Genomic DNA, 17,881 nt, shown 5'->3' on the forward strand with positions numbered 1-17,881 from the left:
TGTCTCTGGCATGGTAGCTGAAGATTGCAGCAGTGAGCCACGACTGATAAGGTGTACCCTTGCAAAGAGTCAGAAAGTTCAGCTAGATTTACTGACCATGAATGCATGCAGAATTCATGCCATGATGTAGCCAACTTCCCCCATGTCATTCAGTGGCTTACAATTGCAATAGCATAAGCAGCGGCTGCTATTCTGTAGCGGGCCACCCAAAAAAAGAAGCCCACGTTCTTCACTCCCAGAATCCTATAACTAAGCATTTATGATGGTGATGAGCAATATTCTTGCACATTTCCTGATTGGCACTGCACGTGTTTTTTGGAATTAGCAGGCAACAATTTATTTCTCGTTACATTTCTTTATTCCCAAAAGGTAGGAACTGAATCACCACCAAGTATGCTTCTACAGGTGGTCTAGACAGGGCTGCGTTCTTTTACATTCAGTGGCTGGTGTTTCCTTTTCCTTGGCAGAGGGACGCGGGTGGCGTTGTGGGTTAAACCACAGAGCCTAGGACTTGCCGATCAGAAGGTTGGCAGTTCGAATCCCCGCGACGGGGTGAGCTCCCATTGCTCGGTCCCTGCTCCTGCCAACCTAGAAGTTCGAAAGCATGCCAGTGCAAGTAGATAAATAGATCCAGCGGGAAGGTAAACGGCGTTTCCGTGCACTGCTCTGGTTCGCCAGAAGCGGCTTGGTCATGCTGGTCACATGACCCGGAAGCTGTACGCCAGCTCCCTCGGCCAATAAAGTGAGATGAGTGCTGCAACCCCAGAGTTGGTCACAACTGGACCTAATGGTCAGGGGTCCCTTTACCTTTACCTAAAGTAAGGCAGACCTCCACAGCTTGTGATGCACCAAGATGCTGCACAGTCCACCCACCATATACTGTGGTCTACCAGGTAATTTTCTCCATTGCATTTATATTCTAAGGTAAAGGGTAAAGGTAAAGGACCCCTGGACGGTTAGGTCCAGTCAAAGGCAACTATGGGGTTGCGGCGCTCATCTTGCTTTCAGGCTGAGGGAACCGGCGTTTGTCCAAAGACAGCTTTCCGGGTCATGTGAGCAGCATGACTAAACTGCTTCTGGCACAACGGGACACTGCAATGGAAACCAGAGTGCATGGAAACACCATTTACTTTCCCACCACAGCGGTACCTATTTATCTGCTTGCACTGGTGTGCTTTCAAACTGCTAGGTTGGCAGGAGCTGGAACAGAACAACAGGAGCTCACCCCGTCGTTGGGATTCAAACCACCGACCTTCTGATCCGAAAGCCCAAGAGGCTCAGTGGTTTAGACCACAGCGCCACCCAGTGTCCCAAGAGCCGAAGGTGACATACACACCCCTCTTTTGTTTTATCCTCACAACAAACCTGTGTGTTGGGTTAGGCTGAGAGCTGGCGATTGGCTCAAGGTCACCCTGTGAGTTACATGGCAAAGTGAGGATGCAAGATTGGGTCTTCCACATCCCCTAGTCTAAAGCACAAACCGCTGCATGATGCTGGCGGGCTGAAAACAGGGGAGGTTATCAAAGTATCTGGCAGGGAGTGAGCACAGGCGGTTGGCTGGAAGAAAGATTAGGAAGCAGGTTGCTTTCTAAGGGAGAAAGCTCTGAAGTGTTTCTGCTGTAGTTCTAGTCTTGCACAGGTCCCAAAGCGCCCTCTTGTGGCACAGTGAAGGTGTAGCGGAATGGACCCAGCTAAAACACATTACATCTAAAATAATTTACAGATGGTATTTAACTCTGAGTGGACTTGCTAAGATGTACAGTGGTACCTCGGGTTAAGAACTTAATTTTTTCTGGGGGTCTGTTTTTAACCTGAAACTGTTCTTAACCTGAGGTACCACTTTAGCTAATGGGGCCTCCCGCTGCCGCCGCCCCCCGATTTTTGTTCTCATCCTGAAGCAAAGTTCTTAACCCGAGGTACTATTTCTGGGTTAGCGGAGTCTGTAACCTGAAGCGTCTGTAACCTGAAGCGTCTGTAACCCGAGGTACAACTGAATCAGATAAGTGCTGGAGATGTAATGAAATCAAGGGTACTTTCTTTTATATGTGGTGGGCCTGTAAAAGGGTAAAAGAGTAACGGGAAATAATTTATAATGAACTGGGGAAAAATGTTTAAAAGCACCTTCTCCCCCCCCCCAAAAAAGAGTCCTTTTTGTTGGGGATAATTCAGATGGAAATTCCCAGGTGTCAAAATATTTATGTACACCACTACGGCGGCCCGTGTTCTGTTAGCCCAAAAATGGAAAATGAGTGAGGTCCCAACCAAAGAAAAATGGCAACTTAAACTGTTGGAATATGCGCAGCTTGCAGACTTAACAACAACAACAAGAAGAGAACAAGAACATACATTTAGAGAACATTGGAAAATGTTTATTGAATATGTAGGGGGAGATTATGTAAACTTGAAAACGTGGGCAGCATTAAGATAAATTCAACAGTGTAAATAAGTTTTGAGGGAAGTAACAATGGAATACTGAATGGTTTAGTTTATATACGCTATGCAAAAGGAACCATGGAAAGAGAAGAAGTGATTGATATTTTGAGGTTGTCTAAATGAATATTCTAAATTGTAAAAGAATATATATTTGTGTGTGTGTGTAATTTTACATCTATACAAAAATGCAATGATACATTATTATGCATGTGGCCACTGGCAGATGGGATTGGCTGTAGCCCCCAATCACATGTGTACAATGTGAAATGTGTTTGCCTCTGCCCAAAGTATGTGAAGTAACTTACTTTAGGGACAAAAGTCATAGAATCATAGAGTTGGAGGGGACCCTGAGGATCATCTAGTCTAACCCCCTTGCAATGCAAAAATATGCAGCTGTCCCATACGGGGATCGAACCTGCAGCCTTGGCATCATCGGCACCAGGCTCCAACTAGCTGAGCTATCCAGGCTGACCCTGCTTTCTTCAAAATTCCACTGGTGTTAAAAACCACCTTTTTCATCTCAGCGTCTCCCCATACCTGCTTTCCTTATTACGGTTACTGTTTAAAACAGCCACTCTCCTTTTTAAACAACATTTCCCCATCTCTCTCTCCTCCCCCTACTTCCCACCCCTATCCACCTTATCGCTTAAATATTCGTTCCATATTTCTTCATATTTATCCATTCTTATTTCACATCGACATGCAATTCGTTCGTATGTAGCTAATCTGTCCATATTATCAGTCCATGTGCTCAATGGAATCTTTTTGCGGCTCTTCCAATTCATCAAAACAAGGGTTTTTTTTTTGCTTCTAATATAGCACGGTACATCCAATTTTTTTGACCACTTGAAATCTCCCATGTTTCAGGAATATAATTTAGAATTAAATTCAATTCCCCTAAATAACCATTTCTTTTTATTACTCTTGCTATAAATATCCTCACCTCACACCATCGTTAACAAAGGTGTAGTCATAAGTATATCAGTGTATTCAAATCTGAATCGTCAAATTGTGTTATTATTGTTGTTATGGTTTTTGTTGTATGTGTTTTTTGCGGTTGTTGTTTGTATCGAAAAAATGATTAATAACAATTATTTTTTTAAAAAACCAGCCACTCCCCGCCCCCTTTCACCCTCTCTCCCTTCAAATTGTACTCAGAACTTCTCTTCCGTTCCTCAACTGTCTCATGTGAGAGAAAGGATGCAGAGATCTCAAATATTCCATAGTATGGAAGCTACCTTACACAAACTTCTGCCATTGGTCAAAACTCTCATTCTCCTCTCATTGCCTCCAATTCGGCTTTACTCAAAGTTCTGCCAATCTTTTAAACTATGACTTCCCTCCCTTTCTCCCTTTTGGCTCCCATGCCATGGTCTATAATGAAGCTGTTACTTCACATTGAGATACTGGTACATTCTGAACTTCTTTCTTCCCCTTTCCTGTGATGGGTGATCAACTCTGCACAGCCAAATGCAATCAGCTCGACAATCGCCACCCATCTCCCGGGCTTAAGAAATAATCAAATCCAATTCCAGCAGGAGCTCCTTCTGGAGGGCAGTGCACGCATTTGAACCTTAATTCTTAGTTTATTTCCTGCTTCCCCCTAAGGATTAAATCAGGAGTCCCTCATAACTGCATTGAAAGTTATATAAAGCTTCTACAGGATTATAAATGCCCTCTCCAGCAAATCAGGCACGTTTGCAATCCGACTGTTGCTCTTCTGAGTTTGTTGTCCAGAGTTAGGTCAAAGCAGGAGAAAACACAGGAATTTTCCCCCTTTACCTGGCCAGCCTAGGAAAGCAGCAATGTATCTCCGTAAATTCATTGATCGGGCTTATTACTGATATATTGAGTTCTGTAAATTCATTGATCTGGGCTTATTCCAGTGAGAAGAGTGCTGGGAAATATTCCCAAATCGTATTTAGCTGGCCTGAGAGGGGAAGGGGAGAGAGTCTCTCCAGAGCACATCTGGGTCTGGGTTCGTTTGGGGGAAAACCTGGCCTATTTGTGTGTGCAGAGAAAAACGGGTTAGTGGAAGGTGTGTGAATGTGTGACTCTGTGGAGGAGCAGGGCTGGTAAAAGCCAGTCTTTCTGGGCTTCTTGTCTCTCCAAATGAAGGCAAGCTTCCCTCCACAGGTGACAAGTCGTTGCATTCTGCTCTGCTTCCCAGACAAAAAATTATTTGGAATCTGGCATCCAATTTCACAACTGAAGTAACAAGTATTGGAAGACAGAAACAGGGGGGAAATGCAGGAAACACAAATCCAGAAAATAATCCACAATATAACCTTTATTGGTTTATTCAATTGTGAATAAAATAGAAATGTAATTCTTCAATGCCTTGTGACCCGATTTTCCAGTGGTTAGACACCTTTATTGGTTTATTGATATTCAATTGTGAATAAAACAGAAGTGTAATTCTTCAATGTCTTGTGACCTGATTTTCCAGTGGTTAGACACCTTCTTTTATTTAAAAAGAGTAAATAATAATACTTTCAACTTCATTGTTGGGTTTTTACCATTTTATTCCACAAATGAGCTCATGGTCTCTTGGTACACGAAAAGGTCCTCATACATTCGTGATTTATTTTTTTTCACCTATTCAAAATTGTTAATTTATTGGTTGTCTTAAGATACATTCAGATAAAAAGATTTAAGTTATGTTCTTGCAAATTGCAATTAAGTGCACACAGACAAACAGCAAGTAGAGGCAATGAGGAAGTGCTAAAATGTCGGTAGAATAAATAGAAATCTAGAAGCCCATGCACTCGCTAATGATCCCCTCCCTTGCTGTCCTCTGACATTCTCAATATTCATAGCAGAATTGCAACTAGCTAATAACAGATAACCGGGCTCATCTGTCGCTCATAAAAAACGACAACCGCACAGTTCCACTACTGCAAATATTTATCAGTGCTAATGATTTAGTAACAGTCTGGCACAACGGCAATGCACGGTATGTAGTGAGGTACTGGCAATAAATAAATAAAGTGGGTTTGGTTTTAAATCAAGTCAAGAACAAGCCACCCACACAACTAGGCACACCAACTGCTTCAAAACATAAGCTCAAAAATAAACCTGACCTGGGACAGGAAGTTCTGTTGAATAAGCCCCCCCCCCAAAAAAAAAACCCAATGGAAGTTGCACAAGAATGCTCTGGCCAATCTGCCATCTTCTTGGCAGAAGAACTTAATGGTGCCTTGTGCCCCTCGTTTGTTTTCAGTTCTTTCCAGATGTTGTTTCAAGTTTCTACGTACTGGGTCATTTTGGACGCAATGCTACAGCGCTAAATTATGATTTAGCGTTACATGAATGAACCTTGGATGCAGCCTCAAGGTCACAAACATCTGCTTCCACTTTCAAACTAACCAGAGCTCCCTGTGAAGTCCAAAGTTAGGGAAACTCTTTCATTAGTTTATCATTATGGTTAGTGAACAAGCCAGGATCATAAACCAGTCTGATCCTGATTTGTGTGAACGAACCATTAAAAAAATATGTAATACTAAATAATGAACTAGCCTTACAATTAGAAAAGTCTTTGGGGGAAGAAAAGTCCAAATACTGAAGATTTCCAAAAGGTATTAGGGCGGAAGATGTAAAACCATTTGCTAGTAGCTCTATCACATGGATCGGATGGAAACAGATATGTATGAAAGACAATTATAACGTCACTTAAAATAGCAATGGTCTAACCCTGTTTATGAAGTGATCCACTGGGTCATTTTAAATACCTCAAAATCTGGAGGTAAAGAATAGATGGAAATATTTATCCTTCACTTGTACCACTCTTACTAAGCTATTTTTGAAATTATTCTCTTAAGGACACATCTTTTGGCAATACTGTACTACATTTGTTTAAATTTAGGCTTTTAAACATACCTACAATCAACTCTTTCAGTGACTTTGGCTCCTCATGAAAGCACGATACAAGATTTTGTTTTGTTTCTGAGAGGTGTGTGTTTTCAGTGTCTGCAACAAAACAATATTTAAAGCACTTTTCCTTCCACATTCCAGTGCAGCATTGAAAATAATATTAACACAGGACATGAAACAGCAGCAGTAGAGGTGTGTTTTCTTCCTGGCACCTAGCAGACTTAGCAGTCACTCTCAACACATTATTACTTCAAGTTTATTTTGTAAGAAAAAAGATCCTTTGAATATTCCCCCTCTCATCCATAAAGGCAGAATAAGATGTTCAAGATGCTAATCTACTTGCTTTGATGAACTACAAAAATTTCTTGTGTTTATAGGGGTTACTATGTGTGCTGATATCCCACAGTTTGGAAAGCATGATCTGTAACCCTTGCTAGATGAGGCTAGTTCCAATATCAAGCTAGGCTAACTAAGAATTCTTTATTTTTATTTTTTCTATCCAAGGATTGCTCTTTTTTTTTTCAGTGCAAAGAAAAACAAAAAACACCCTTTCCAAAAGGTTAGCATGTTAAATTGTCAAAACAGTGTCATGATTCACTTATAATACATCTGGTACATATTTACATCCTGTACAAAGTTTACACTCTTTCCCCCCACCCCCACCCCCATTAGGCACAAAGTTGATTTGTCAAACTCAATGGTAAATGGAAGAAGAAAAATCTGTTGTTGTTTCTTTTTTTAAAAAAAATGTCTGAAGAAGGAGCGCTTTCGTTGTCTCCTTTACAAGTTCGGCCGCATCTTAAGCCATTCACCGTAAGCTGGTTTGCTTAGGAAGCTTTGCTCCCATCAATAGGCCAGGAGTAAAAGACGATGGCGCTTTCATCTGCATGCTGGAACCCACCATCGTTGGAAAACTTCGGTTTCTCCTAATGCCGCTGTTCAGCTGAAGACCCCCAATGGCACTTGTTACAGAAGGACCGCCCAAGGCCAGGTCTTCTGGTACCAGGCTCCCAGGAGCAAAGGCTTTCATTGGTCTTTGTGCCCCGGGAAGAAGAGGTCCTTGCATGTCCGCCAACGCAGGGGCTTGCGGCTGCCCCGAGCTCACCGCTTTGGCAATCCCAAACTTTTTCACTTTGTCCACGAGGTTGAGGTTCGAGACGGACACGTCCGTTTGGCTCTCGCTGCTGCGGATGTTCTTTTTCTCCCGCACCTCCTTCAGAATGGAACTGGCCGGCTTGGAAGCCAAGAAGTTGTCGTATGGGGGGCTGGTGCATTTGAACTCAAAAGATGGCGGGGAGGAAGAAGGCGTCTGCATAGGTGAGTTGGGGGGAGTGGAAGGAATGACGGCCATTCTGGGAGCGTAGGTGCTCAGGAGGGAGCTCCTGCCAGCGCGGTCCCAGCTCTGCGGGTTATACACTGCTGCCGATATCCCACGCTCTTTGAGTAGCCACACCAGACCCAAGGATGTGCTCATGGTGGTGGTGGACTCCCGGAGGTTGGTGAAGGATTCGACCAAACTCAGGCGCCGTGGGGTGCACGGCGTGGCCACCGGGGTGCCTTTCAAATTGCCAACGCTGCTACAAGCTGGAGTAGGTGCTGCGTTAAGGCTGGCAGGGGGAAGAGAAACAGAAAAACAAGTCAGTGTCTTCATCGGAATACTGACTTTCAAACTGCCACCATTTGATAAACCCACATATAAAAACGTACTTGGTACCGATTCAATTGCCTCAGATTAGTAGGTCAGCTAGAGAGACAAGGTAGCAGGAAAAATAGTTCTCAACCACCATTCTCAGGAATGATTTGAGTACAGTCGCACCTTGGAAGTCGAACGGAATCCGTTCTGGAAATCTGTTCGACTTACAAAACGTTCGAAAACCAAAGCACGCCTTCTGATTGGCTGCAGGAAGATCCTGCAGCCAATCGGAAGCAGTGGAAGCCCCATTGGACATTCTGTTTCCAAAAATAGTTCGCAAACCGGAAAACTGACATTTGGGCATTTGCGGCATTCGGGAGCCAGAACATTCAAGAAATAAGCTGTTCGAAAGCCAAGGGACGACTGTACAGTGGTACCTCGGTTTTTGAACATCTCCGTTGACAAATGTTTCGGTTTTTGAATGCCATAAACCCAGAAGTAAATGCTTCAGTTAACAATCTAATAATAGGATTGCAGCTGTTTCTAAGTGTACCAACAGAACTTAAGGGAGCTACACAGACAGAACATATTCCAAACAGTTATGCTTTATCACTAGCTGTGAAAAAGGAATGCCTGTCTTAAACTCCCTCCTTCTGAAAATTTTAATGTTTGTTTTATTTTTTGTAAACTACCTAGATTCTCCAATTACAAGCAAGAGGTACATTAGTTTTGTTAAATAATAAAAAAGAGGTGGAAGGAATATATTCACTATTTTATAGCAGATGTTATGAAATGCAAGCTTCCTGCAAACAGGCCACATACTTGTGAATCTAAAACAAGGTTTCCCAAACTTGGGTCTCCAGCTGTTTTTAGACTACAACTCCCATCATCCCTAGTTAGCAGGACCAGTGGTCAGGGATGATGGGAATTGTAGTCCAAAATGACCCAAGTTTGGGAAACCGTGGTCTAAACCCTAGTCTACTGTGCACCTTTCCGGATGATATTAAATTTGGAAAATTCTTATAAAACCAAATGCACATTCTAGATGATGCAAATTGGCAACATGATGGTTGAGGAAACGGGGGGAAACTCCAGACAATGTGATCATGTACAAAAGCTACCTTAGTCTTGTGGCTTTTTGTTCTCTATGCACAATGGGGCAGCAACATTATATCAATTTCTTTCACCAGCTTATTTCCATTTAACACACAGCAGAAAGGAAACCCCACAACTAAGCAAGTATGTGTACAGAGACCAATGCTTACATTTTTTGCTCCTACCCACCTAAAAGAGGTCTGGTTATTATTAGGGGAGACTGCGAGCTCACAGCTTCTCACACACACCATGCAATTGTTTGATCAACTGCTGATTAGTTGTTTTATTTTATTCTACCTTCTGATCCTACCAGGTAAACTCTGAACAACAGGTCAGAAAATAGCCATCAAACGCCATTCCCATGAAATGATGCAGAGCAGGCAATATGCACACTGAAAATGCATGCGGCTTTACCTAGACGCTTGGTCAATTTTTGCAAGTTACAATAGCTGCTTCTTCCTCTAACAAGGGCAGATTTAATGAGGTTTCCATTATCAAGACATTCTGATTACAGTGATGGGAAGAGAAACTGTGCAGAAGAGCATGAATTATGACGCTCACAAATCCCACTACGTAAATCTCTGCCATGAATACTTGCTACAAAACAAAATTGCCACTGAAATCAATAGCTGTATTCCCGCTGACTCAGTTTCATTTTGGAGCAAATATAAAATTGGGGAGGGGGGGCCTTTAAAAAAGAAAGCAGTACACTCTGTTGATACAAAGTATATTGGTGAGAATTCATTTGGGGAGCTATAAGACTAGTGTGAGCAGATTGTCGTGGGGTCCGCTCACACAGCTGCTGTTTCGGCATGGGTTAAAGAGGGTCTTGTAAAAAAAAAGTAATAATTCTACCCTGCTATAATTCTGCCATTGAAAACTGGTGTGGGAGGCTTGTGAGGGAGCTAAAAGAACATTTATTTGAGGTGTAATCCCATGCACCGGCTGCTATGGGGCCATTACTGAAATTATGGTGTAGTTAAAGCACACTTTATGAACATTCAGGGACACATCCATATCACTGCATGTGATACATGGCGACATATCCCAAAAAGTCACGTTGATTGGGCTGTGTGTTGAACAACTCATGAAGCCAGTTCAACATATGCACCTATGTGTATTCTTCCCTCCCTAATAATAAATAATAATAATAATAATAATAATAATAATAATATTGTCATGAGAAGCTACCTCGGGAGAAGCCAAAGAGAGTACACAGAACTTACTCATCACAGCAGCGTGCTCCCTGCTGCATAGCAAATATCCCCTCTTGCGGCTGTAATTCCAGTTGTTTGATAACAGCCAACCAACTTGGTTAAGAGCGCTAAGGGACAATTATCCACATGGCTTGTTTGACATGGCAGCTGGGGTGGAATGAACTCATGTCACCACCATATCGTACACATGCAGGGGAAAAGTGGCAGAAAATATTACATTTCCCCCTCAGGTGAACAGGAAACCAACATCCTTTGTGCTAGGCCAGGCATAGGCAACCTTCGGCCCTCCAGATGTTTTGGCCTACAACTCCCATGATCCCTAGCTAACAGGTACAGTGGTCAGGGATGATGGAAATTGTACTCCAAAACATCTGGAGGGCCGAAGGTTGGGGATGTCTGTGCTAGGTGCTCTCAACAAGTGAATGTCACTACAAGTCACTGCAAACTGCTGCAGCCCTGGGGAAATGTTTTGTCACTTGTGAAAGCATTGCACATGAAAAATACAAACGTGTGCCTGCAACAGTGAGTATGTGTTCGCACACAAATGTTTCTTTTTATAGACATTGCCTATGATCTTGCCCTAGGTTTAGCGACTTATAGGTCTTGTGGCTCTTGAATCGGTCCTTTGTGCAGAAGGAAAGTTTAACAAAATCTGCTCTAATGTGCTAACAGAGAAGCTTGTCCATTCTCACCCATTCCAGGCTTAAAATACTCCTTGATATTAGTCCTAGGCTAGGGCTGGCAGGTAGACTGGAGCATTTCTGCAGCAGTTACTGGAAGGGAAACATGATAGCTTCCACATAATCCCACACTTGGAAGGAGCAGGCAGTTTCTTTTGCATATAGGAGGAAGCAACAGAACCCAAGTGAGTCACTAAGGAGCCTGGAGATAACCATCCCATTCTATTTTCAAATAAGTAACTTGCAAAAACTCTTGGGCATGTGATGCTGTATAAGATTCACAAAAGAGAGCTGACTGTGTTCTAATATTCCAGGAAATCCTGATTTACTTTGTTTCATGAATAAAAATAGTTGGACTAATTTAAAAGGGAGTATCACATCAAATCTGGGATAAAAAAGGTCCTTTTCTGTTTAGTATCTGTAAATGGCTGCAGCCTTTACCCTTGTCTTTTCTACCCCAAAATGGATTTATGGATTAGTCTTCCTGATCAAGCAATATACGTGCTAACTAGGTGCTTGGGAAAGAAGTTCATTTTGATACCTCCATAAGAGTTGCTGGGCATCTGGACTGAATCTTACCCTCTCTAACCTTTGCCAAGAGTAGCCTGTTCTCAAAATCTTTAAGAATGCCTACTTAAGAGTAGGTTACTATACTCATATTGCCTGTGCAAGGGGCATTTATGTCAGATTCACTAGCGCTCAAGACCTGGAGCAGGAGCTACCAAACATATCAGATTTAGCAAAGGCTTAATTTTAAGGCAGGTGCATAAACATTCCCTCCCAGTAAATATTTATATAGCCTTAACACATTTTTTATTTCCTGTACTTCTTTCAATCACCACACTCCCCAAGATAAATTGCTAACTACTTTCAACTGCAAACTCCTTGGGACCAGACCCTGGAATGTCTACCTGCACTCTTCTCCACAGCATCAAATAAGCTGAGGTTGCTGCACAAACAACAAAAGGTACATTTCAGAGACCATATAACACTGGTCCTGAAAGACCTACATTGGCTCCCAGTACGTTTCCAAGCATAATTCAAAGTGCTGGTGCTGACCTTTAAAGCCCTAAATGGCCTCGGCCAGGTATACCTGAAGAAGCGTCTCCATCCCCATCGTTCAGCCTAGACACTGAGGTCCAGCTCTGAGGGCCTTCTGACGGTTCCCTCACTGCAAGAAGTGAAGCAACAAGGAACCAGGCAGAGGGCCTTCTTGGTGGTGGCACCCACTTTGTTGAACACCCTCCCATCAGATGTCAAGGAAATAAACAACTCTCTGACTTTTAGGAGACATCTGAAGGCAGCCATGTTTAGGGAAGTTTTTAATGTTTAATATTTTATCGCTGCATTATTATTATTATTATTATTATTATTATTATTATTATTGAAGTTGCCCAGAGTGGCTAGGGAAACCCAGCCAGATAGGTGGGATATAAATAAATTATTGTTATTATTATTAAGATTATTGCAACAAGCGTCCCTACGCTAAAGTCGACCAACAAGACAATGACAAGGGGGGAGGTGCCAGATGTTTCCAAAATTGGTAATCGTCCCTATGCTAACAAAAGCAGGGCCTTGTTAGAGGGAGGAAGGCAGGATATTCAAAATGTGTCCTGAAAACAAAGGCCAAAAAAAGAGAGTAACTGTGCTTTCAAATCAGTGTTAAAACCAGCACTTCACTATATGGAACTTATAGTGTTTTGGTTAGAATGCCACCTTGTGTTAGGATGTTAGGTTAGAATGGAAAGAGGGAGGTGGGACTGATCAGAAGTCTTTGAGTTAGCTGGTGCCATAAAACACTAACATTCCTTCTACAGGACTCTGCCAGCACAGAGGCTGCTGGCAGCGCTGCTCACCCCCCGTCACGCTGGTCATATTGTGTGCCCTACATCTCCTCTCAGCACAAGGTGACATAAAGCAGTCTCATCGTCTTCCTCACATGACCTGTGAAGAAGCATCATTCAGAGTTTAAGGAGCTCCACTACTCCATCCCCTTGCATTGGTAGCACTTTGGTTCTGAATCCACAGTGAATGTCACAGTACCGTATTGGCCTGAATATAAGCCTCACTCTCCCCCGCCCCGGGAGGCGCTGTGGGTTAAACCACAGAGCCTAGGGCTTGCCGATCAGAAGGTCGGCGGTTCAAATCCCCATCACGGGGTGAGCTCCTGTTGCTCGGTCCCTGCTCCTGCCAACCTAGCAGTTCAAAAGCACATCAAAGTGCAAGTAGATAAATAGGTACCACCCTGGCGGGAAGGTAAACGGCGTTTCCATGCGCTGCTGTGGTTCGCCAGAAGCGGCTTAGTCATGCTGGCCACATGACCCGGAAGCTGTACGCCGGCTCCCTCGGCCAGTAAAGCGAGATGAGTGCCGCAACCCCAGAGTCGGCCACGACTGGACCAAACGGTCAGGGGTCCCTTTACCTTTACTCCCCCCCCCCAATTCCGACCGCGAAAAGTTAAAAGTGCTGCTTAAATTCACCACATTACAAAATTGGCTTTTACGATACCGCTGCTGAAACAGACCTACGGTAAAACGGAATGGGTGTGAGTGCCTGCAGAATTTTAAGGGAGCGGCTTATATTCCAGTATTGTTCCCCTCTCCTTGAATTTTAAAGGTGCTGCTTATATTTGGGTGCGGCTTATATTCAGGCCAATACAGTAAATAAAAGAGACAACCCCCACCCCACCCTGGCCATCAGAGAGAGCCCACTATAGATATCAGGCTAAGCTAAGGGAAGTAGCAAGTGCGCTTTGCAATGAAATTAATGTCACAATAAAAATTCACATCTTAAGCAATAGAGATTTCCGCCAGAAGTTCAATAGGGAAGATGGAGAGGGAATTGCAGCTATCTCTGTAGCTTTTTGCAGCACCTCACAGCATGGGATCAATGGCAAAATTTATGCGGGCTGGGGAAATAAAAGGGTGAGGCAGAGCAGGAATTCCAGAAACTGAAGACAGTCCATGTGAAGGAATTAACATCCTATCCTCTGGCTTGTTAGGACAGGTGCCCCTCGTAAAGTGGGGCAGTGGCAGGTTTCATCATGGTATGTGTTAATATTTCTTCAATTTCTTCGTTAAGGCATTCAAAAGACCAGCCTTATTTTTGCATGAAGCAAGGCTCGACAACATTTTTTAACGTGGAGTCAGCCGGCCATGCTTTCTTTCAGAAGGCTCTATTCCAGGTCTCCATGGGACTTTGGAATAGAAAAATCTATCAATTTATTAACTCTTTAATTTTACCTTGTGTCGTGGTGCCATTTAAACTGCTACAAAAGAACTGTGTGGACGACTGTCTATTGTTATTACATGAGTTTTTGATAATGATAACTCATTTCAAACCCTTGGACATATCTATTTTTAGGAACTTGAGGGACTTTAGTGTGCAATTACATTTAACAGACAACTGTAGTACTTAAAAAACAACAACAAAACTTCACACCTGGCTAATTCTTACTGTTAGGAATCCCTCTCCTCAGATTCGTAGATGATGCCAATTTTGCCACACTAATCTACAGTGGTACCTCGGTTCCCAAACGCCTCCATTGTCATACGTTTCGGTTCTCAAACGCCAAAAACCCAAAAGTAAATGCTTCCGTTTTTGAACGTTTTTCGGAACCCAAAAGTGTGATGTGGCTCCCGCTGAGCGCAAGAAACTCTTGCAACCAATCGGAAGCTTTGCCTTGGTTTTTGAACGTTTCGGAAGCCGAGCAGGCTTCCAGAATGGATTATGTTCAAGAACTGAGGTACCAGCATAGTTTCAACTATTTGAAGACTTGACTACTGTTATCTTTCTTTGACTGTAAAGCCACTGGCTTTATTAAAGACTCTGAGGCACAAAGTGACATTAATTTCATCGTGTCCTCCTTCCATGGACATTGACATTATTACTCTCCACAGGAGCTGCAATCAGCTTGGGAGACATGCTAGATTTCTCGGATGATTCTGGAAAAATAAGTGCCATGAGCCTACGACTTGCCGATCAGAAGGTTGGTGGTTCGAATCCCCATGACAGGGTGAGCTCCCATTGTTCAGTGCCGGCTCCTGCCAACCTAGCAGTTCAAAAGCACATCAAAGTGCAAGTAGATAAATAGGTACCGCTCCGGCGGGAAGGTAAACGGCATTTCCGTGCGCTGCTGTGGTTCGCCAGAAGCGGCTTAGTCATGCTGGCCACATGACCCGGAAGCTGTCTGCGGACAAACGCCGGCTCCCTCGGCCAATAAAGCGAGATGAGCGCCGCAACCCCAGAGTCGGCCACAACTGGACCTAATGGTCAGAGGTCCCTTTACCTTTACCATTTATATTTAAGGCAAGCTGGTGATGTGATCTGATGGGAAGTTTAGAAGGTGCCGGACCTTGAAATATATGCATCTCTCCAAATCCCCTTGCCTTCTAGGCTAAGGCACTCCCCTGCCCCAGGGAGCACGACAACTCTCTGGAAGCCCTTACCTTGGAGTGACTCGTGTGAGCTCATCGGAAGGGTGCAGAATGCGGCAGGTGGTGAAGGTGAAGGTGGAGTTGGTTTGTGACATGCACTTCCCAGGATGATGTACTACATCAAAAAGAATAGAACATTCTTTGCATTTATATATAAAAGGGGGGAGAAAAGAAAAGTTCTGTGCACTCAAACAGATGGACAAGCGATGCGATACTTCTCGTGGGATCGATGCAGGGAAGGTGAAATATACCAGGTATCGGATTTTATTCACTTCCTTTAACACAAAACTCTCCAGGAGGAGAGTTCATCATCAGAGCTAACGCCTTTTCGGTTCTTGTATTCTTTAGGGCTCAAAAACAGGCTCTGGTGCCTGAAGGATTAGGAAGCCCAGTTCTCCTAGCAAGTTTAAGTAACTAATGTGCTCACAGACCAGCTGAGTGGCATGGTAGCTCCTCTCTCGTGGTGGCTTATCATTAACCCAGACTGGTGGGTGGGGTATAAATATTTATAAATATAAATTATAAAGTTGTTGTTGTTGTTGTTGTTGTTGTTGTTATTATTATTATTATTATTATTATTATTATTATTGAACAGCAAGATCATTTGAGAGGGGCTAGTGATGTGGTTACTTAATATGCCGCCATTTCCCCCAGTAATCACATTGCCAACTTTTCCCCACTGATTTAGTTGTTCTAACACTGCCAAAGTTGCTGACAGAGGAGCCACGGTAGGAGTGGTAACCATGCCGCGACCGTAACTTTAAGAATTGGTCACAATATCCATTTCCACATTTGCCTTTTCTGAAGAGGCACCGCAGGTAGGAGATTTAAACAAGTCCAGCCGATAGACAAGACCTTTGTGGCGTGTGAAAGAAATCAGCAAAGCCCGGAGTGATTACGCATTTCAACTTCCCCCATATTGATCCGGGCAAAAGTATCCCGTCATCTTTCGTTTCAGTAATGGATCCCAGTAGAGAGGCAGCAATAAATATTATGTACATTAAAATATGTACATAACAGTACACATGTGTTTCTTTTTGTGCCCGGAGACTGGTGTAACCATTTTGGAACCACTACTGTCCATCTGCGACATTTCCTTGCCTTTCCCCCTCCTCCCCCATCAAAGACAGAACCATCTGCAGCTGCACAAGATAGCAATTATGTCATATTAATTCATAAAAATATTGCCATATGTTAAGCAGAAAGGGAAATATATTTGCCGTAATTTTTCAGTGCTGCAGCAAGACACATTTGCCGGCACCCTAGATCATAACAATATTTTTAGTTTATTTAACGAGTCCTTAATTTGTGTTTAGAAATTGCTGTAGAGTGCATCTGTAGAACGCAAACTGGAACTAGCCATGAAGTATGTCACACTGTTTAAGATTCTCTTAACCCCTGTCCACATTTTAACACAATGCGTATTCTTACATACATTGTAAAAACATGCCTTTGTATTTTGTCAAGCCTAGAAAGATGTGTGAGAGAGCGAGGCAAGCACTGTGTAGTTCTCTACTATCCAATCTAAACAGATATTCTGCTGGATCCAGAGTTCCAGGAGTAAAGTTCCATGCACGGAATGGGATATCCTGCGGTCAACAGAAGACCAGTTATTCAGAAGACCAGTAGACCTTCAGTATGGGAAATGGTGTAGGGAGCTACAGAGGGAGCTGGAGAAAAAATCCCCCACCCCAATTTGTGGAAGCCTCTGGCGGGTCCAATTTTCTCTGTGAATGGAAGGAGCGCTTTTTGGCATTAATGCTCTACATCAGCCTCGCGCATAACGAATGCAATGTAGCCTTTTTTCAACTTGGGTCTCAAGGTGTGGCGGGACAAAACTCTCACCATCCCCACCAATGGTCAGCGAAGATGGGAGCTACAGTTCCAACAAAATCCAAAGAACCGCAGGTTGAAGAATGATGATATAAAGAAAGCTGCAAGTCTTAGGGCCCGCCATGTGGAGTAGCAGTTTATATCATCTTCCAGGGGTCTATTTCCTACATTGCATGCCTCAGAATATAGGCTGGGGTGCCAGGTGTCAACTCACCTGGACAAATGCACCCTGGCCTCAGTAATTCATGCTCAAATGCACTACAGTGGTGCATTTTTTTGTGGCTGTTAACTGGACTGAGCATTACAGTTATGTCACCCCCTGTGACATATTGCTTTGAATCCAGGCTCAATGCAAAGAGCTCTTTTTGGCCTTTAAACAAACCTGCGCATGACTCGGGATCAGGACGCTCGAGGAACTGTTTGTCTCCAGATGTGCCTGCCTATAAACCAAAATCCTCAACAGAGGGTCTTTTTGGGGGGTTCCCTGTCATCTGAGTGGTGGCAAAGTGGCTACTGGGCAAGACCTTCTTGGTGGTGGCATCTTAACTATGGAATGAATGCGCTCTCCCCCCAGGGAGGGTCATCCAACTCATCTAACACCTACTTTGATGTAATTTCAAAATCAGGCAAAAACAAACAAACAAAAATCTCTATTTTCCCAGGACTTTAAATGTGTAATTT

At 43.3% G+C, this 17,881-nt stretch overlaps 1 protein-coding gene across 13 annotated transcripts in view; it reads right to left on the reverse strand.

Moving 5' to 3' along the window:
* Nucleotides 1–4,937: 4,937 nt before the first annotated feature.
* TRAK1 (trafficking kinesin protein 1) overlaps nt 4,938–17,881 on the reverse strand; it is a 135,085-nt gene continuing 122,141 nt past the window's right edge. For 9 of the 13 annotated variants that reach the window (XM_082192983.1, XM_082192979.1, XM_082192984.1 and 6 more), the window contains 2 exons: nt 15,380–15,482; nt 4,938–7,913 (listed from right to left, as the gene is read on the reverse strand). In XM_082192983.1, the coding sequence (XP_082049109.1) occupies nt 7,115–7,913; nt 15,380–15,482 (902 nt within the window). In that variant the 3' untranslated portion in view covers nt 4,938–7,114. Of the gene's footprint in view, nt 7,914–12,787; nt 12,876–15,379; nt 15,483–17,881 lie in introns of those variants that run through there. The other 4 variants (XM_082192975.1, XM_082192974.1, XM_082192977.1 and 1 more) reach the window with 2 other exon arrangements.

Source organism: Podarcis vaucheri (genome assembly GCF_965113315.1).
Source record: "Podarcis vaucheri genome assembly, chromosome: 12".
Lineage (NCBI taxonomy): Eukaryota > Metazoa > Chordata > Lepidosauria > Squamata > Lacertidae > Podarcis > Podarcis vaucheri.